General features: G+C 38.8%; 1 protein-coding gene across 2 annotated transcripts in view; it reads left to right on the top strand.

The window, feature by feature from the left end:
• Window positions 1-22,019, top strand: part of LOC133423924 (liprin-beta-1-like) — a 32,940-nt gene that overhangs the window by 4,452 nt on the left and 6,469 nt on the right. The window contains exons 2-13 of one of the 2 annotated variants that reach the window (XM_061714253.1): window positions 6,150-6,229; window positions 13,176-13,381; window positions 14,381-14,461; window positions 14,882-14,995; window positions 15,152-15,262; window positions 17,364-17,456; window positions 17,692-17,736; window positions 19,233-19,350; window positions 20,356-20,417; window positions 20,499-20,553; window positions 21,052-21,170; window positions 21,379-21,452. In XM_061714253.1, coding sequence (XP_061570237.1) covers window positions 6,166-6,229; window positions 13,176-13,381; window positions 14,381-14,461; window positions 14,882-14,995; window positions 15,152-15,262; window positions 17,364-17,456; window positions 17,692-17,736; window positions 19,233-19,350; window positions 20,356-20,417; window positions 20,499-20,553; window positions 21,052-21,170; window positions 21,379-21,452 — 1,142 coding nt within the window. In that variant the 5' untranslated portion in view covers window positions 6,150-6,165. The remainder of the gene's footprint in view (window positions 1-6,149; window positions 6,230-13,175; window positions 13,382-14,380; window positions 14,462-14,881; window positions 14,996-15,151; window positions 15,263-17,363; window positions 17,457-17,691; window positions 17,737-19,232; window positions 19,351-20,355; window positions 20,418-20,498; window positions 20,554-21,051; window positions 21,171-21,378; window positions 21,453-22,019) is intronic. The other variant, XM_061714254.1, reaches the window with a different exon arrangement.

The following is a 22,019-nucleotide window of genomic DNA, read 5'->3' as shown; positions in this document are numbered from 1 at the left end:
GGATGGAGTCCACACAGATCAGCATTACACTTCGAAGATAGAAATGGATGCTCATAGTGCTGCTTCTGGTGACATAATTAATGACATGATTAATAAATATATTATTGTCAACCTGCTGCTATTAATTGCATTTCTTTACAACAAAAGAAGCTGCTTCTACTACAGTGAGTCAGTCTTATTCTGAAATGCACATCTGCTCCACAGCTGAAAGTACGGTAGGTTATTGAAGTGAGAGGCACCGGTAAAGGTGTGTGTGTGTGTCTGATGTGTGTGTGTGTGTGTGTGTGTGTGTGAGCGAGTGGTCTGTAACACACAATCATTCAGCGTAAAGTCAAGTAATCCTGCACTCGTTTCGTTTTAGATGTGTGCCCCCCTCCTTTCTGTATCTTTTTCAGTCCATCTGGTTGATGTTAAAACTAACATATGGTTGTAGAAAAGTCAGGTTTGATTCTTACACTGATTGGTCTTTCTGTAAAATTCAGTATAGATAAGGATGGAAAGCTTTTATGTTTTTTCTTAAAAAACTAGTTTGTTTTTAATAAGTTAATTATTTTTAGTGGTTTTTACATGACACCTTATCTTTTAGGACTTAAAGGCTCAAAAGGACTGACAGGAATGGACAATGAAGTAGATTTTATTTCTTCGGTTGGAAGTCGGCTTAATTTTGTTTTTGTTAGTCATTTTAATATATTTGAGTGCAGAGTTCCATTGAGTTCGTCATAGCATATCGTCAACTTGAAGGTGTTTAACCACCTCTGAATCTGAATCTGTCCTTCATCCAGTGATTGTGACCAGGTGTGCAAAAAAGGGACAGGGTTCCTTTCTGTTTTTGTTCCAGACAAGATTGATTCTGCCACTTTACATATGATTAGAAGAAAACATTGTGAATGCCTGTCACAAGGAGAAATTGTCTGAATATGTTTTTCTCTTTCTGAATTGACAGCTCATGCCACTCAGCTGTGATAGAAGGCCCTTTCCTTTGGATTTGAGTGCTCAAAGTACTTGTTTTCTCATTTAGTCAGAAAATGTGTTTGTTAGAGAAATGTCTGATTTAAATTGGTTCATCAGTCATAATCATGGTGGGGTTTCAATCGCAGATGAAAAGACAAATACAGAGGCAAGCTCTTAAAGGAATTGTGACATTCAAGACTTTTAACAGCAGTTAATATAAAAGCTGAACATTCATTTTCATTAAATTTTTGTCTACTTTTTATGTGGTTGACGCAACGTATTTTCCAATGCAAGCTGTCCATCTATTGTTGGGAATTTGCTCACCTGCATGCATTCAGGTATCTGTGTGTGAGCCCGCATCAAGGTGGAGTTGTTCTCCTTCACTCTCTCTTCATCACTAAGAGGGTTTTTAGTTTCCAAGAAGCACTTTCACACAAAACCAGCTTTGACTGGCAGACAGAACGTGATGTCTGCTCCCAAGAGGAGAGGCTTCCTCCTACTATAAGAGCCTGACAACACGTTCTCTTCTCACTTCCAGAAGCAAGTGTTTCATAGAGTGAGCTAACCACTCGGCCGCCGAGTGCTAGACAGTGCTACTCTAGCTTATCTACGTTCAGTAATAGCTGCAACTAGTACTCACCATCCTAGTTGCTTATTACTCATCATGGAGCTATATATATATATATATATATATATATATATATATATATATATATATATATATATATGACACACACTACAGACCAAAAGTTTGGACACACTTCCCCATTTGTTTGAATGAGGTGTGTCCAAACTTTTGGTCTGTACTGTATATATGTACATTCTCTCCACAAAACGATACTTCTTAAGCCTGAGTTATGGTTCTGCGTCAAACCAACGCAGAGCACACGCCGTCACCGTGACGCTGTCGTGAACCCTTCACACTTCTCCGTCACTCCATTTCGCCGCGGTGCAGTACCCCCAGTGACCGCTAATTCGCGATCTTTTCCTGAATGGTTTATCCGACTTTTTCCGGTCACAGTGAATCAAAGAGATAAGGACAACTATTGTGCAAAAAAACAAGACAAAAAAAATCACACATACACGAAGAAAAGAGCGCTGAAAGTTCACTACTGCTTCAAACCGGAAACCGGAAATGCATTGCTACCAAGCGAACCAATCACAGCCCTCTCCGTCTGCGTGTGGTCTGCGTCGCCTCGACGCGTAGTTACAATTTTTGGGAGGTGCACGCCAGTGACGGCGTCAGTGACGGTATGTGGTACGCGGCGACGCAAACCACACGCCGTAGGCACGGCGTCGTTTTGACGCAGAACCATAACTCAAGCTTAACAGGTTTATAGGTGGGTGGTGGCTGTGTTGGGGCCATAGACCAAAGACCTCGCACTTCTTCTGGAAAGGTTTTTTCTGGTATTCATCCTCCTGGAAATGATTATCATCAGCAGGCCTGCAGATCTGGGTTGTAGTAGCTGGAGGCCTGATGGGTAGTTGCAGGTATTTGAGAGCGTAGACACTTTTACTAGAGTTTTTGTATCTGAGATAGAGTCATGTGTTTGTGTTGTGTATCAATAAGATTGCCTACATGTATGTGGTTATGGATACACTTTTTTTTTCTCCACTAAATAAATATATAGTTCCATTCAGGTAACGACTGTGATTTGCTAGACAGAAAGTTCTGCCAAAAAAAACGGCAGATTTTAGGTTAAAAGAAAAACTGGCCATCAGAACTTGCATACTACTCCTCTCATAGACGGGGGGTTGGGGTCACCTGGCTCATCTGGTTTCTAACACACCAAGAGGGGGGTGGAGATGAAGATGGAGGTTGTGTGTCTGCTGAGCATCAAATTCTTTGAGAGAATGTTAGGATTCTTTGAGGCTGGAAACTATTAAGTTTCTGTAACAGTTGAATAAAACAATCTAGTCAGCTGTGTGATAACTACTAACTAACTCAGATAGACAAAACAAACAAACACTGATGTAATATTATCTGAATTTGTTGCAAGCAAATTGACAACCAAAGTAGTTTATGAGTCGGAGATGAAACCCATGCAGCTCCTGATAGAAATAGCAACAATTTACCGTTGCCGACATTCAATGCAATGTTCAATGTCAATTTTCCCATGTCAGTAAATTTGGGGTTTAGATAATTTATCGTGATATTGATTTGAGGTCACATCGGTTTTTTTTTGTTTTGTTTTTTTGTATGTGTGTTTTTGCTGATAGTATCTGTAAAATACCACAATAACTTTACTGGGACAACTGTACCTGAAAAGTGATTAAATGCTCCTCCAATTGAAACTTGTATTTTTGCAAGAAAAAAGAAAATTATTTTTGTCCTGTTTTAGATTTCTTCACACAATGCAAGGGTCAAAAAGGTTGCAGGAGATGTCTGTGCCAGGCGTCAGTGTTTACGTTTGCAGGAACACTGATGTGTTCAGGAATGTGTGTAGTCTCACTCCTTCACTCACTGGGTCACTCAAACTGTGCCATTAATCACAATTACTCCATACAGACATGGTTGGAGAGCTGGGTTCTCATCTGTGGCCATTTCTTTGTGGTTCAGGTCAGAAAAGGCTTTATGGGTGATCTAATGTTCACTGATGTGAAGGGAAATGGAAACTGTTTCAGAACTGTATTTAATTTTTAAGGGTCTAGGTTTTACAAGCTTGAAAGTGAACAGATTAGTGTAGATTTTCCTGCCCTCTTCTGCTACATACAGTATTTGCAGTTAAATTACCACTTTTCAGACATTTACCCAAACATTATTTGTAATTACTTGCATGTGAACTCTTTAAATGCTCTGTTTGCAGCGTTGAAAGGGATTTCTTTTGAAACTGATTGCTGTGTTTGATTGTGGCTTTATTGGCTGATAGCAGTGTAGTTGAGCAGCCTGAACTAAACACACCTCTACACACCAGAGCCAAGAAACATAGATGGGTAAAAGTTAAATTAGACATGCCAAAAGTTGAAACTTTTTTTTTTTTTCTTATAGCAAAACAAATATTGAGATTTTCAACAAAAAAAAAAACAAAACATGACTTTTTGGAGAAGAGACAAGCTCTGGGTTTGTCCCTCTGGGTAAGCATGCAGCTGACTAAATACAGCTTCTACCCTGTTGAGAATGAGAGATACTTTCCTATCAAATCATGGAAATACCTTGTCAGTAAGTCATGCATTTGTGATGACCCTCTGTCCTCAGAGGAACTTTACAGTCGAATTGACGACCAGGTCGTTTTGTTTTCACCATTCTTATTGGCCAATAATTCATTTGCTTTAGAATATTGCAGGTCTAAAACATTTTGGAGGAGACTATAACAGCCTTCTGTGCTTTGAGTTGTTGAAATAAGGCAATAAAGGACTTCAAGATCCTTGTTTTAAAAGCAGACCCACACTCACATATTGAGATCATTGGTTAAATTGCTCTCAATGCTACCCCCTCTTTTTCTTTTTTTTTTAAACCCCACCGGGTGTGACATTGTGACCCCACAAAGGGTGGAAATGAAGCTAAGCATGTACTCCCACCCCCCTCCCTCTCACACCACTTGATGTCTGAACAAATAGAGCCACTGTTTTAATGTTGTGAGCTCTTAATACAGTCTCCTTTTCTTCAAATCTGATTTAGTTTGGTCAGATAATTGACCAGTGTGAGTTACAGTGGAACATGTGATAAGTGTTTGTAATGAGTAGTCATGGGGGCACTGTCCAACTTTGTAATGGAAGTCTGAGATGCCGAGCATGCCAGTGCTACAAAGCCCGAGACCCCTGGGAGAATAGTACCATTATTCCAGATAGGAGCCTGCCCATGAGCCCCCGTGACTGCCAGGCTGCCGGAAATAAGGCCTGTTGAGTAATAAGTCCTGGAAACCACTTTGTGTTTTGTCTTCAAGGCTGGTAATTTGTTGTTGTGGTCTGCAGGTGTATTTTGGTGTTGCAGTTAGGGCTGTTCGATTAATCGATTTTTAAATCGTAATCGCGATTATGTAATTAGAACGATGTTAAAACGTGAAAATCGTAAAATCGATTTTTCACTTTTTTTTTTTTTTTTACCTTGTCTGCCCACATATTAATGATTGATACCATATTAATGATTAATGGAAATACCTCTCAATACCTGCGACAAGTGCCCCATGGGAGAGGCTCTTTAGTGTAGGAGGGGGCGTTGTAACATGCCACCGGGCATCCCTCAAGCCAGATGCTTACTGTATGTTTGCAAGTGCTGATTTGCTGATTTTTTTTTTTCAGAGATAAAACTTTATATTTTATTATATTTTTTTAAAACTTTTTTTCAACTTATTTTACAGAGTTTTGCACTTTATTCATTCATTTTTGGTTTAATAAGAGCAAAGTTTGCACTTAAAGCCCAATGGGGCCAATGTTCACTAAAAAAACAGCATATTTGAAATCATTTCTTTGCCTTTTGTCAATTCACAAAATAATCGTAATCGTAATCGAAAATCGGATTTTGAGAGAAAAAAATCGAGATTTTATTTTTGGGCAAAATCGAACAGCCCTAGTTGCAGTCATTGTAAAAATTTGAATATATATACCGTACTGCAACAGGATTGGTGAAAACGCTTGGATTTTTATGGATGTGTGCTTTTATATTTGAGAATTGAACATATAATACCTTTTTATTATTGACAGAATTGGTCCATCAAGTTTGTATGTCATACCAAACCCCCCCCCCCCCCCCACATGATGATTACAGTTCTTAAGACATAATGTGACCAATTTTCTCTGCCTACTTGTAGGAAGTGGCTCTTCTTTCCTGTTTGGCCTCACATGCAGGGAACATGTCTCTTGATGTTGTGGGTAGGAGCTGTAACTGTTGTGGTTTTAGGTTTGTTTAAATCACATGAGATGGATGACAAAAACAGCCTTGCTAGTCACTGCATTATTACACACTAATCTAGATGTTTGTATAGTATTTGAACATTTCGTAGGATTGCTGCTCTTCTGTTCAGTCTTAATTGGATCCTGATAGTTTGTTGGTGAGTGAAGGGAGGATAGAAATCTGCAGCCAGAGCTGCCAACTCCTCATCTGGCTGGCCGCTGGAAAGAACAACGTGGATGCCGGTGTTGTCTTGAAAGGAAACTCTTGATATAATTATAATGTCTCAGCTCTAGCCAAGCCCCTTAATACATTCTTTTCCCTTTGCTCTTACTTTTTTAATCGTTTGAAACTCCCTTTTCTCTTTCAGATTGATTACCGACAAGATGATGTCTGATGCCAGTGAGATGTTGGCTGCGGCCTTGGAGCAAATGGATGGGATCATAGCAGGTAATACCACCTAACACTGCGAGGGCTCGCAGATTAATTGCCGTTATGAAATTACCCGATTAAAATTAACGATTACAATTAATCTATTTATTTATTTATTTTTTTCGTTTAATTTCACCAGCTGGTATTACGCCCGGACCACATTTAATGCGACACAACGCGCCGCGCCGCGCACATTGGTTTTAGTAATATCATGCTCAGGCAATGAGTCTGCCATGGCCCAGACGGGAGACACATGTAGCTCTGTGTTTAATTTTAGTGTACTTCAACCCGAAGTCTGCTCGCTATAGCAGAGCTGCTGCAGATGAGCAGACCAGGCTTCGGCTCTACAGTCACTACTTTTCCGCTTATGTGTGTAATTATAGCACTGACCTTTCCAATGGGAGTGCAGCAGATGATCACATGACACCCACCAGTCCCCACCCCCCCTTGTTTCTGCAGAAACCCCTGCCATCATCAAGCCCAATCTCTCGCTGCTGTGGGGACGCCATCATTTTCTGGACATTTTTTATTTTATATTCAGAAGCCTCTTGTTAATAGGGACGTCTCATTATAGATGAGAGATGACAGATAGTGCAGAGTAGGCTGAAGCACATGATTAAACATCATGGGTTGTAGTTTATTCAGCTGCCTGCTACTTTTGATTCCAAGATAGAATCCAACTATAGATTATATAACTACAGAAACATTGTATCATTATTTGCTCATACTATGTTTGATAGAAACTTGAACAAATGTTTGATGCTAATAGATGTGGAGGACTGTTTAAAAGAAGTGGACAGAATATCTTTACATGTTTATGGGGTGATTTTGCTGGGGTGGTTACTTTAGTAAGAGTAATAGATGAACTGGATGTAAAACAAGCTGAAAGAAGTTGTGTTGTTCAGTCCTGTCCTTACTAGGGATGTTAATAATTAATCGATTTTCGATTAATTGCCGTTATGAAATTACCCGATTAAAATTAACGATTACAATTAATCTATTTATTTATTTATTTTTTTCGTTTAATTTCACCAGCTGGTATTACGCCCGGACCACATTTAATGCGACACAACGCGCCGCGCCGCGCACATTGGTTTTAGTAATATCATGCTCAGGCAATGAGTCTGCCATGGCCCAGACGGGAGACACATGTAGCTCTGTGCTTAACTTTTATTTTTAATCCACTCTATATTCTTCTGGTTGTTCTCCGGTATGTTCCCCTAAAGCCTGAAGGTTCCGCCTTAAATCGACACAGAGCCTACGCCGTAGCCTACGGCGTAGGCTCTGCGTTGTTGTAACGCGGGACCATAAATCAGCCTTCACCCGGTACATACATAGGTTTCTCTAAACATCTGTCCCCGCTACAGTTTTAACTAAAAGAAAATGTGCTCCAATACAGCAGGTCTCATAATTTTATTTTTGAACACTGCCAAAACTCTAACTTAAAACGTAACTAGAACTTAAAATTTGCTTGACACAAATGACACTATTATGGCTGCTGCTGCTACTAATAGCCTTGAAGTGCACTTTATATTAGGCAAGGCAAATTTATTTATATAGCACAATTCAACACAAGGTAATTCAAAGTGCTTTACATTGACATTAAAAGCGGCAAGACAGAAGACATAATAACAAATAGGTAAGAAAAAGAAAAGAAGTAAAATAATAAAAAGCACAAGCTGTTAAAAAAAATAAAAATAAGGGCAGTAGAGTAGAGTACAGCAGGTTTAATTTAAGAGTACACTTCAGTAAACAGTAATGTTTTTAACCCTGATTTAAAGGAGCTGACAGTTGGAGCAGACCTCCTTATATTCCTTGTGGTACAAAAATGTCTTTTTGTTACTTTTGTATCAAATAAATATTTGATTAAGGAATACATTAAAATGTCCTTTGTATTTTATATAAGCAAAAAAAATTATGTTTGTATCTCAGATGGGGGGAAAAACGCCGCTTATCAACTAATCGATGATCGATCGATAAGGTTATCAACTATCAATTAATGAAATAATCGATAATTTGCATCCCTAGTCCTTACTGGCTGTTTCAGTTAAAGGGAACTTTTGATGAATATCGCTTTTCAGTAAAGCCCAGTGCTTGACAGAAGAATGGCCAAGATGGAGGTGAATTAGTAACAATTAATTGACAAATTCACGTATGTTTAGTATGAAAATTAATTGATGCTCAACATGTCATATAAAACTACAAAAATCTAAATATCAGGGGTGTTTCCAGCTCAGTGTAAAATTGCAGTGCACTACAGGAAGTGCAGGGGGCAGTGTAGCTCCCTATGACTGCCAAGATGACAGCTTGTTGCCACATAAATGACAACAACATATTACCAGCTTCATAGTATAATTGCCAAAGTCCTTCATGTTCAAATATGACTTTAGGAGAACATTTTCCTGAAAACATGCCATAAAAATGAGTGAAATGCAGAATGAAACACAGTGAAACACAGAGCCGTCATTTCAAGGCAGCACTATATGCACCCCCCCCCCCCCCCAAAAAAAAAAAAAAAATTAATTGGCTACTAAAATAGCATTTGATAGCAGGATTTTTTGTGTTTTAATTTATTATAATAATTTCATTTATTAATGAATCATTTTGCAGGTGAAATTTACAGCACTGTTTTGTTTTTAACTTTGGTGTTTCAGTTATATAATCTGACACGTTAACCCTCAGAACTGAATCTTCTAAACTTGTTCTGGAGTCAGGCGACAGAAACAGGATAAGAAAACAGCTTCATTGATAATTTGGCTATGTTAATATTCAAGTAACCACAGAAAGGAAGAACCAAATGGATGAAAAGGGCAGGCAAAAAGTGAGCAGTGTTGCCTGAAGACACAGAAAACTGAATGAAAGAGTTGAAAGAGCAACTGATAATCAGTCAAACAATTTTAACGCTTTTTATCAGTAGTGGAGTCTGTAACTGTAAGAGTGTTGGCATCAGTTTATTTGAAATGGCTGCTTGACAGCAAGTAAAGTGGGAAAAGTATTTTCACTCTACAGCTACTGTACTCCTGAGGGTGGAGGAAAACGGTCTCCTGGAGGTTTTACACTTAGGAAAGAAAAGCACCTCACACAATCTCAATTTACAAAACCATTAATCCATTCAGGTTTTCTTTTGCAGACAACACATTTCATTTTGTCCATGTGTAGCTGAGACATTTTAGTCTCTGCAGAGGTAATGTAGCTGCGCTCTGCTTGTATATTTATCTCTCTCTTACCAGGCAGAAGTGGCCAGTGATGGGGAGGACCCGACTGAATTCACAGCTCGGCTCCCTATTGGTTGTTATTTCTTTTAAAATGGATAATAAATAGAATTCCTACTGGTTTGTAAATCCGAGGGCTTGTCTGGTTGAATTACAGCTAATGAACTGGCATGAGTTGGAAATCTAATTTTCACAGCTTGGGTTTACACTTTACATTTTTATAGACTTCATAAAACTCTGTGAAAATGTATTTTCACCATATGAAACCTGGAAGAGTCCAACATCCACAAATTAGCAGCAATAGTTAATTAAAAGGTATTGTACAAGATTTGGAAACTGAGCAAGCCTTTATCTGGGGAAAAAAAAAAAAAGTATGATAGAATAGAATAGGCTGGTAAATGATCCATGTTGAGCGGTACAGTGTCATTTAAATGTGGGACTATACTACTATGTACAGGGTTTCCGCAGGGTTTTAAAAAGTATTAAAAAGTGATAAACGAAAATTGCCAAATTTAAGGCCATTAAAAGTGTTAAATTCACTGTCAGAGGTATTATTTTTTTTAAATTGGTATTATTTTTTACCTTTTACATTTTAATCAGTCTATTTTATTGTCATTCACAAAGTGAAATAAATGTGAAACATCTGGTCAACATCAATGAGTCTATAAATCTGTTCTGTATAGTGTTCTATAGTTCAAAATCTGTATTAATGTTAAAAGGTCCGTGATTAACACTTAATGTTGTGACAGTTTTTTTTTTTAAATCTGAAGGTAGTGAAAAAGGTATTAAATTGGTATTAAATTTAACATAAGGATTGCTGTATAAACCCTGTATGTAGTACCGCTATGCATGTCACTCTCCACCTTGATGCGAGACTTGAACCTTTAGTTGCAAATGTTATGTAACTTTTACCTGCCCTTTTTTGGGGGGGTAACTATTTGTCTTTTTCTATATTAAGATATTGTGTTGCTTGGATGATGACACACAAATTTGGCTGTGTAGGACTTGCACTAAACCCAAGTCAACCCACTTAAACGGCAGAATCAGACCATCAACCAGTTTATGGTTAATTTGATTCAATCCAGATGTCCTTGTACTGATCCTGTTATACCTTTAGTGTTAAATCTGTATTATAATGACGTACATATCGTTAGCCTCATAGCATAATTGCCTAAGTTGTATTTGAATGCCTTAGAATTAGGCAATTATGCTATGAGCCTAACGATATTTAAGACTTTTACACCGGTGTAATGTGCATGAAAAACATGTAGCTTATATAAGATAAGAAAACCTTTATTTGTCCCACAATGGGGAAATTGCAGTTTGCCACAACCTACAGAAGGGGACAGACCCCAACCTGGGGTCCGGGCACCAGAGATCTCTGGGGGGGGGCAAAACTTTGTCTGCTTTGAGGATGCAGTTGTAAAAATTATATTTGCGCATGTTAAATAAATAAAAAAATCATAATAACACAACTAATGGAATACTGTAATCCAAGTCTGTATAAACCCACTTGAAAATATATTTTGGTCATTTTAAAATACTAAGTTATTTAGCAGGATAAAAACTTAAAAACTTGTTATTATATCATTATTCAACATTTAATCATACTACTACTCCGACAGGTTGTTAAAGGAAAAATGTTAAAAATGTTTGCTCTCATATTAAGATACATTTTTTTTGAAATATTTTTATGTCCTTGCAATTATTTTTTGTGCATATTTTAAACATTGGTGACACAAAATGAAGTGAGAAAAATAAAGTCATATGTATACAGGGTAAACCAAAGAGAAATGTATTAAAAAAACATAATTAATGTTCATGTTTTCTATTAAAGATTTGTAACAAATCACTTTACTCTTTTGAGGGGGGGCCCGGCTGGTCTAAGACACAAGTAGGGGGTGCTCCAAGGAAAAAAGGTTGGGAACCGCTGGAATAAGGGATACGATTAAGTGTTTGCTGTGGAGTCTTGACAGCAGCAGGAAGGAAAGACCTTCTATATCTTTCCTTAACACATCGAGGGTGAAGCAGTCGTCACTGAAGCTGCTCCTGCTGGGGGGAGGGACTCATTATCCGGCATGGATGACACTTTAGCCAGGACTCTCCTGTCACCCACCTCCATCACTGAGTCCAGAGGGCAGCCAAGGACAGAGCTGGACTTCCTGATGATCTTATCCAGCTTCCTCTCCCTCTCTGTGATGCCACTGTTCCAGCAGACCTCCGTACAGAAAGGCTGACGTCACTACAGAGTCATAGTTCTTCAGGAGTGCAGCTTTCACTCCAAAAGACCTCAGTAGCCTCATTAGGTAGAGCCTGCTCTGTCCTTTCCTGTAGACTGCATCAGTGTGGCGAGTCCAGTCCAGTTTGATGTTGAGGTGAACACCCAGGTAATTATAAGTGTCTATTCCCTGGATGTTCACTGGTGAGGGGACGGCAGAACGGTGTCTGTGAAAAATCCAGCACCATCTCCCTGGTTTTCCAGGCAGCATATGTTCATGTGTGAAAGTACCAAGTTACTGAGATCTGATTCACTGTTAAAACAGGGTTGTAACAACTAATGTTAAAAGTTTAAAAGAGGAAATTTAATTACAAATGTATTAATGGTGGTTTAATTTTCCACTTCATGTTATTTTTCAGTCTGGACAAGAAATTGTTTAAAGCAGTCCAACACAGTGCAGTCATGTACTCTGTAAATCAAGTTTGAAATAAACAAAATCATTGACTTCTGATGGTTCATCATAGTTTAATGCTACTTGTAGTTGATATGGACATTGCACAGATTCATTCAATACTTTGTGCAGTGCGTGCAAAATTTGTATCGTGTGGAAGTCGTGAAGATAGACGAGTCGACAACTTCTCACGATGCAGACACAGAAGCGTGTGTCATTTTATTAAATCCACCAGCCAACTGAACAAAAAGAAGCAATAAACACATAGACCAAGACACTAGTAACAACATAAAGTGCTTGATAACCTGAATAAACGCTGTATGGTAATGCTGTGACTAACATCTCTATGCAGGTGAATTATGTACACATCACTATGAATACAATCTACAATCTATCAAAATTTGTTATTTTTTTGTGTCAATTTATTTGTACATTTGGGTGTAGGGATCAGAATCAGAATCAGAATCAGAAAAGGGTTTATTGCCAAGTTTTCACACGAGGAATTTGTTTTGGGGATTGGTGCAACACAATACAAATATAAAAACAAATATATAAGAGATAAAATAAAATTAAATGTATAAACAATAAAAAGTATAAACAGTAAAATAAAATGTAGACCGGAAATGTACAAAATGAGGTTTTAAAGTGCCGGGTGAGTCTGTACAAAAGTGACTTAGGAACTTAGGATAGGATGAAGTTTGATTCACAATCTTTGGCATTTATAAAGACAACTGAGCATGGAAGTTTTTTTTTTTTATAAAAAGTACAACAAAGCTTATTTCTGTCTTTGTGCATATTGCAAGATTTGGATGTGCATAACATTTTTCTACCATAACAAAAAAAAAAACTTTTTGAAAAGAAAGTAAACGCACACCTGTGCACCAAACAAACGTTTCACAAAATTGGCTTCTTTTTCTCTTATAATTCCAAACTAAATGTAGTGTGAGTCATAACTCCACCCACCCAGTGTGTAAGAACCAGACACATTTGATTTTTATTTCAGGTTTCCGGTACCAGCCACATTAGTTCTGGTACGGTCAGAGCTTTGGTTGTGTTTTAACGTCTTGTCCTCCACCTCCTCAGGCTCCAAGGCCATCGACTACTCCAATGGCCTGTTTGACTGTCAGTCGCCCACGACACCTTTCATGGGTGGCCTTCGGGTGCTGCACCTGCTGGAGGACCTGCGAGCAGCACTGGAGCTCATGGAAAACGAGGAAAGGAACAACCTGCGCTGTCAGATTCCTGATTCCACTGCAGAGGGGCTGGCAGAGTGGCTACAGGGAGGAATGGTAAAGGAGGGGACCGTGGGGAGGTTCATAGTGAAATGAAATGTAAACTGTTATTTATTTTCTGCTTTTAAATTGACCATCCATGCTCATGTGTAATGTGTCTTTATGGAGTTACAATTCCTGCCTCATCAAGTACAAAGTGTAGTTTGTGTCAGTTTAAGTGTCTCATGTTCTCTGGATGTGTGTGTCTCTGGATCACACCCAGCTAACAGATTTGTAACACTTGGATTTCCAGCTCAATGTCTGAGGGTTTTACCCATCCATCCAAATAATTCAGTGAATGAACTGACAATCTGATTTTTATCCATAGAAACCACTGCAGCTACTTTTTTTCCTATTGACCCGTAGCTTCCTGACCTGGTGTAGTTGCACTATGGAGGAGTAAAGATGATCTTGATGAGACAAACATCTGCATTTTCCACTAAGTGATCTGAACTATATCCTGAAGTTGTTAGTTATTGGATTTCAGGTCATCTCAGCATTTATATTCAATTTTCTGTTACAAAAAGTATCTGGTCCATCCAAGACATACAAGCAAAAGCTGAGCCATTGAAAATAGATTTTAACCTATTTTTTTATTTAAGATGTGAACTATCTACTTCTCATGCTAATATTATGTCAGGCTGTGCTAATGATGGTTTCTTTACAATCGTTCTTGAAATTATTTTACATCATTGTCAAAAAAATGTCTGTAGTTCCTAAACGGTTATTGCAACTCTCTTGTGTTGAACCACTTGAACTGCAAATGGGTCTGTTCTTTCAAATCTCGATTGCATAATTTGAAACCTTTCGTGTTTGTGTACTAAGGCAAAAGGACAAAAAAGGGTCCTCTTGTTCAAATAATTATGGATCCCTCACTGTGTGTTTTAAATCTGGCAGCTCAAATCCTTCCACACTCATCTCAGGATCAAATAAACTTAATGCCCCCTTGTGCTGATATAACAGATACAGCAATTACTTCAAACAAAAAAAATCATTACATATTCTCTTTCATTTCAGTCTAACGTCCACGGTTCAGAGGCGGTTTACCAAGAACGCCTATCTCGACTAGAGAGTGACAAAGAGTGTCTTATTCTTCAGGTTTGTGGGAAAAACTCTTTATTGCAGCTACATAACAGGATCATTGTTCTTGGATGAGCAATTTAATGTGATTGTATAAATCTGCTGTTGTATAATTAGGTTTGAGTGAGGTTTTTAGTTATATGGTTGGAAAGCAGAAGTAGTAGATAGTTGATTTGTCATTGTGTGTTTCAAGCACAAAATCCCTGACTCTGAATGAGCTTTAGGTGGCAGCTGGTCAGTCTTAAAGTTAACTTCAACATCCAGCTGCTGGCTTTAGCCGAATTAGCTTTGCATGCATGAAAAACATTGTTGTTAACTCTTTGAACCTTCCAGAATGAAGTTCTTAGGCACATTTCCCCCAAAATATGAACAAAATAAAGAATATCTAAGTGCTTCCACTGTTTTTAATGTGGTCATTATTTTGTCACCATTGTCCAGGTCAGTGTTTTAACAGACCAGGTGGAGGTGCAAGGTGAAAAGATTCGGGATTTAGACAATAATCTGGATCATCATCGAGAGAAACTCAACGCTGCTGAGGAGCTTCTCCAACAGGTAAGGCGAACAGTTTTAACTAAATATTCTTCACCTTGAAGCTGAAGTGAATAACTAGGAATTAACAGTTTTGGCTCAAGCAGTTAATTAGGAAACTCACTCCTTTCATTGCAATATGTCACTGCAACTTCACTGAGTGTGACTTCTGTTCCGTAGGAGCTGGTGAACCGGACGGCACTGGAGACCCAGAAGCTGCAGTTGATGACTGAGGTGTCCAGCTTGAAGCTGAAGCTAACGGCTTTGGAGAAGGATCACGAGGGCAATGAGGTAAATCCACCGCACTGAAAATGTCCACAGAGGCTGTAAAATGGAGCAGATGGCTCAGTCCTCAGTCCCACCTGCACTGTGTTTGTTTTTGACCCTTGGCAGCCACCCAGTCTTTGTTTTAGAGTCACAGAGGTCTGTCTCACTGAGCTGGACGACTCAGATCTGTCATGTGATGCCGGTTGAACTTTTCTGAGGGTTAGGAAGGCGGCTTAAAGATCCTTGTTGCTCCAGCAGCTGTTTCCTGCCAGAATACCCCCACCCACCCACACCTCCGGTGTCCAGAGTGGAGAGTTTCCATACTCTTTCTGCTTGCTGGGACATATGTGGCATTTCAAGACACTTTCAAGCAGGACTTGATTATATACATTATTTTTTTCCTCAACTGTGAATATTTATTTTTCCTTCCCAATAATCCTTCACTAATGTCTGAAAAAATATTTCATGTCAGTCTGATCTAGACATATTGATGGTTAATACCAAGTTTGGCCAGAACCTAAAACCCTCATATACTGCATATGCATTTTAATCTTGCAGCGGAGGGTTCACCAGTCCTCTTGACAGTTTTATTGATTGGTGGGATGTTAAAGACCAGGAAAGAGTGGGACATGAAAGAGCAGGAAAGAAAAGACAATGGGTTGTAGTGTATGTGAATGAGTGTGTAACATGTTGTGTCGGAATAAAAGGAGACTAAACACAACACAACCAAGTATTTACAAACAGAAGAGGACAGAGAGAAGGGGAGGAGTATTCCCTTTTCAGTTTAATTTTAGTGTGTGGAATGTGTTTGGGATGCGTGTAAGCCTGAGAGTATATTTAAGTGTCTGTGTGAAAGCTTGGGGGGAGGAGCAGCATCGATGCTTGTTGATTACATAAAAATTACATATGCATACAAGTATCTGTATCTGCTCATACATACATCAATGATTATTTTTGGGAACCCCTGTAGAGCTAAAACACATTCTTGTCGTAAGTTGGGTACGGTACTTCAACCCAGAAACACTGTTGTTGAAACACAGCAACTATCCCAGCTCACACACTGTTTCCTCTAGGATTGTTTCAGCAGCGGGGGCAGGGAGTCGTTATGGTGTCATGAAATGACACTCGACTCCAGATTTTACTGTTACAAACTGTTTATTGAATGGTCAGTTGAAAATTGCATTTTAGGCTGAGTGTAAGCCTGTTTCTCAAGTCAGTCTTCACCTACAAATGGAAACAATACTGATATTGTTTCTCTCAATTTCCTACACCCTACTCATTTTGAAATAGTGTTTTGTTTGTGTGTGATATATTAATGAATGTCTCACCATATTAATTGTTGAAAAGTCGCTCTCACAGTTCACACTGTTAAGTTGGCAGCTTAATGCTGTCAATTAGTTTACTCAAATTTGCGACACCTACTTGGCACCGGGCCCAATTAACATAAACTACGAATATCAGTCCATAACAGCATCAATAATCATGATCTATACTTTATAACTTGAGATATACCCATAATGATGTGTGGAGTATGTGAAAACAGACAAAAATCTTTGGTAAAAATACTAAGAAGATGTTTGGATTTTGGTAGGGGAAAAAAAATCCTGTCTTATTGCACTGAAAAAGCCTCAGTGTATGTTAATACAAGAATGAAGAAGAAAGAAAGAAAGTGCACAGCTAAAACTCTTGCTTGAATGACAGATATGCTTTTGATATTTTTTAAAAGCTTTTTAAAATCTGGACCACTTTAACCAAATATTGATGCTATATTCAATGAGAAATATACATTAAAACTAAAGTTATTAGTGCTCCAAGTAAAGTAATGATTTAATATCAATAGCGTTTGTACACATACCATTTGACTCATTTTCTCCAGTTCACCTCTTCCATTGTTGCTGATGTGGATGAAATGCTGATTAGCTGTGACTGTTTTCCTTTACTCCGGCATTTGTCTTTGAGTGGACCAAGCTTCTCAGATTCTCTCCAGAGGGAAATTGGTCTGAAAATAATGTTAATGCCTTTGGCAAGAGTTCTTTGTGCTGAAAAAATCTGAAGTCTCTCCCACACACAGCCTCCATGTGTCCCAGAGTTTAATGAGTAACGGGAGTTCATTTTTCCTCCCCAGGGCTTGTACCAGGAAGTGACAGACCTGCGGTTCAGGGTGACGGACATAGAGAATGAAAGACTGCAGTGTGAAAAGAAACTCAGAACGACCAAAGTGAGTGTGTGATGTTGGCCAACAGTTTAGCACAGATGTCAATATCACATTTAACCATAACATGGAATTTAAATGAATCTTTGTCTTTCTGAACTGCATTTTTGCATTGAAATCCTTGTGATTTTCTTTTCTTCTTTGATATTTTATCTCCTTATACTTCCCCTGTGTCCCGTTTGGTTCCTCATCTTCATCCCTCTTTTCTACGATTTTAATATACTTCTGCTAACCCGTCAAGCGTCTAAAGTGGACCCGTGAGCTTCTTACTGGAGACGAGCTGAAGGTTTAATCTCCAGGCTTGTACTCTGCTCCTTTCTGGCCGCTGAGATCTTCTAAACCTGCTCCTTCTCCACTGCTGCACACTGCTTTCATGACTTTCACCACGTCTGTAAGTGCTTCCACCAGAGCTGCTGTCGCTGGGTTGATGTGTCGTGTGCATGAACACTTGCTCTTTTAACTCTTACTCTATTTGCACAGCAACACGTCTTATTTACTGGAATGTGACCTTCATTTTAGTTTAGCAGATGTCTGAACATGAAGTTTTTCCGTAGATGCTGTGACGTGTGTGTTGGTGTGTCTACCAGTCTGCATTTGAAGTGTTAGGTTTGTGCTGAACTGACTGGACTCACAATGAAAATGGAAAAATATGAGTTAAACTAATGACATTATTGACCCTTTTTACTAGTCTCTTGGCAAAAATGTACAAGGCACCCATTTATATAGCATTATTTAAATTTACTGGAGGATCTACTAAGTGTTTTTTCTCTACAATCGCACTCTGCTGAGCATGTCGGAGCAATAGTTAAATTTCAAGGACTGACGTGCACTAACATGCATTCAGATCTACTTACTTATTAATGGGACTGCTATTAATTTAGCAGATATTTGGATGAAAATCAAAGTAAAAAGCACATACTCACCTGGTGCTACATGAATATTAGTTTTTTTTGTATTTATATATTCTTTATTTAGATTGATTTTCTTTAATATCTGTCTTCTTGAGCGTTTGATACTTGGAATTTCCCCCATGGAGATGATTAAAGAAACCTTAATAGTAAAGTATTTAATGCTGCTGACGACAACTAAGCCGTGCCACAAGTGAGGCAAACAAACCCTGGTGTCAACAAGGTAAATGGAGTGTGTGGACCTCCGTAGGATCAATTATGATTACGTTTTAACCAATAACCCAGCACATTTCTGCACTGCTGTTTTTGCATGAATATTTTCCACAGTTGTGTTTTATAGTATGTTGTAGTTTTTGTTTTGAATTCTGACGTTTGTCCTCAGTACACAATAATCAAGGTAATTTACTACAAATTCCTTGTTTGTGTTTGAAAACCTGACCTGTGTGGTGTTGCCTTTCAAGCCTGAAAGAATTCATTGAATGTATAAACACAAACTACAATCATACATTTTTTGTTGATGATTGTAGTTTGGTTGCTCGTTTGATCCAGAGCCAGTTGGAACCGGTTGGTCAAAATAGCATGAAACATCTTATCTCAACCTGAACTTCTTGTGCAGAAATAGAAAACATAATGTGACCCGATTGAAGTTTATGTTGATTTAAATCCTGAAGTATCATCTGAAACTGACTTGTAGAGCTCCCAACTTAAAAATTGTTCTGCACAAAATGGCCTTCTTTATTAAAAAAAACAAAAAAGAAAACAGCCCAAATCCCCTGCTTACAGCTACACAGACTTAAGTCCTAGTCTTTCTTTTTCTGCAGGACATTGTAGTAATTTGTGAACATACTCTTGACAACATGATGGCTGATTGCAGGAGGAGCTGCAGCTTCTGCAGGACGAGCTGGATGAGCGAGAGGAGGAGCTGGGGATGTTGAGGGACGAGAGAAGACTGAAGCTGGAAATGCACAGCAGAACTGAGGGGGTAGAAAGAGGTGGGAGCTGTTTTTAATAACAGTATCATTTCATGCAGTTCATGTGTAATTGAATAAGGTTTATGAGGATTAGATCAATAGACATTTCACATTTCAACAGCACCACACCCCCCCTCCGGCTTCATCACTGGATTTCTGCATTAGTTATTAGAACCCTATCTCCCATTTCTCAGGCAGTCTGAGCTGCAACCAGAGTAATTTAAGGTCCTTGTTGTGTTCATTCCTTATCTGCCTCTCTGGAGGATCTATACCAAGCTGTCTCACTCCCTCCACTCTCTGCTCACCTTATCTTATCCCTGCTACTAAAGGAATCCCTTTTAAAGGGGTCTGTTTTTCCGCTCTTTCTGTAAACACACGTTGCCGTGTGAAACCTGAAGAACTTTTGTATATTTGGTTTGTCTCACTGTACAGGTTTGAAATGTTCTCTGTAGACATGAGCCAGACTGTAACAGAACAAGACAAGTGTGGGTTTTAACTCCTCGTTGTAGGTGATGAAGCTGCGAGGAGAATATTTAACCACATTTGTCTCTTTAAACACGGCCATGTGTTGTCAGCGATGTGTTTCTGACAGTTTCTCCAAATGTTGCAAAGGAAATAAAAAGCTGATGTGAGAACACAGCGATGCATCTAAGGTCGTGAGCTGCAGGAGTTTAATGACGACTCTCAGGGTTCATCCCTGACATTAGTGACACCCACCACAGTCTCTCTAAACTCATGTAATAAAAGAGACCATGAGGTCTGGAATTGATTAACAAATAGTTTGCAAGTGTTTAAGTGAGTTGAAATCCTTGGAAAACACACCGGGAGCTCTATTTTCTTCTAAATTTGTTGTGATAACTGAATTGCGAGTTTTTAGCAGCAGCAGGCTGACCGGCTCTCCGAGTCCCAAAGGTTTCATTATTTCTGGTTTGTTTTGGCTCTTTTCCTCCTTTCAGAGCCACAGGGGGTTGAAGCTAAACTTCCACCATTATAACATCTTCTTTTTCCCCTCGTCTGTCTTTCCAGATACTGAAATGTTGAAGATGAAGAGGGTGTTGGAGTCTCTGACGTCGGAGAATGATGAGAAGGTACCGAGTAGCATGTGCAGCTCAGGAGCTCCTCCGACCTCCTGGATGCATCATGACTTAAAAGTTTGTGTTTATTTACAGGAAAGAAGGATAAAGGAGCTCAGTGAGTCACTTACAAAGTACAAGAGCATAAAAGGTCAGAGGACTAAACTCATTATAATTATTACTCATAAATGATGCATTATTGAATGAAGTCGAGTTCTTTTGACTCCATACCTCTATCTTTAATAAATAGGTACTTGATAAATTGATATTTTGAAACTTGTTTCTAGACTTGAAATGTATTGCTTTTGTTAGTTCTCAGGTTCCAGATTATTTCATATGAAGATTGTCTGTTTATTATTATGTTCATATGTTAAGTTTTTGGACAAAACAAGACATGTGAAAATCACAGGGGATCAACTAAGCTGATGACGCTCATCTTAATTAAAGACTTGAATGAATATTTGGTGAAAAACTGAATAAATCAAAAAGAATTAGTTTGGTAAGTTTTGACTGGTATAAAAAGATTTAATCAGTTTCCCTCTTCACATCAGCAGAGTTTATGGCAACTTTAAATGGGGTCTTAACTCCAAAAAAGGATTGAATGAGTTTTCTGGTTCAGTGTGTGACCGTGTGAACTGTCCTCTCCCAGAGAAGAAGCAGGAAGACGACTACGACGATATCCTTGATGATCCCTCGGTTTCTGTATCCATGGAGGTGGATCAGGTCACCCTGGAGCTGGAGGGGGAGGCAGGAAGAATCTCCGGCGAGGTAAACACGACCTCTGTCAGAGCTGCTCTGACACAGGATGAACCCCAGACACTAGACTTCCTTTATAAAAACCGTCTCGGCCTCCCACTCTCAAATACTTTCATCCAGGAATTTGAGGCTTCTGCCTGGTTCTTGTTCGCCAGGCTAAGTGAAGGCTTTGCTCTTCGGGAAAGTTTGTTATAATAATCCTGTTTGTCTGTTGTCTCAGTCTACTCCTTGCATAGCAGTGCTGTCTGAGATGAACGAACTGGACAGAGAACGGCAGCAACGAGCAGGCCAGAGGTAAAGTGGAGAGGAAGAAAACAAACCAGGCTTTGCCTCTACTGACACTAAAACCACATTTTTTAATTTTAATGCAACATACTGACAGTTCAGCACTAAATCTGATTTCATTCAGAACAGTTTTGTCCAACCTGAGGCTAATTTGTTAATTCAGTTTCAGTTTAATGTTATATTTGAATGAAACACACTTATTTTTCTTTCATCTCTTTAACCTTTTTATTGTAGTATTTAAATTGAAGTCATACCTGCATTGTTGCAGAACATTTTAAAGATGCACTGAGGCGTGTCGGGACAGTAAAGCCTCCTGACTTTGTTCCCCCTCGACCATAAGATATGAAGCATGTCCTTCATGACATTTACAGTAACTATTGCTGGAGACGGGAAGTCTCACATTGTTTTATTCTAAACTGAACCATAAAACATGAGTCATAACGTACTTAGAACTGAGGGAGCTGAAGCATGAGACAGATTTACAGTTTTGACTTATGAAATGTGACTGAATTGTCAGTTCATTGTATGATTGTCCTCCACCTGTTGCCATGGCAATGCAGACGTAGCATTTGGACA

This window comes from Cololabis saira, chromosome 23, assembly GCF_033807715.1.
Source record: "Cololabis saira isolate AMF1-May2022 chromosome 23, fColSai1.1, whole genome shotgun sequence".
NCBI classification, from domain to species: domain Eukaryota; kingdom Metazoa; phylum Chordata; class Actinopteri; order Beloniformes; family Belonidae; genus Cololabis; species Cololabis saira.
This window is presented reverse-complemented; position numbering and strand designations above follow the sequence as displayed.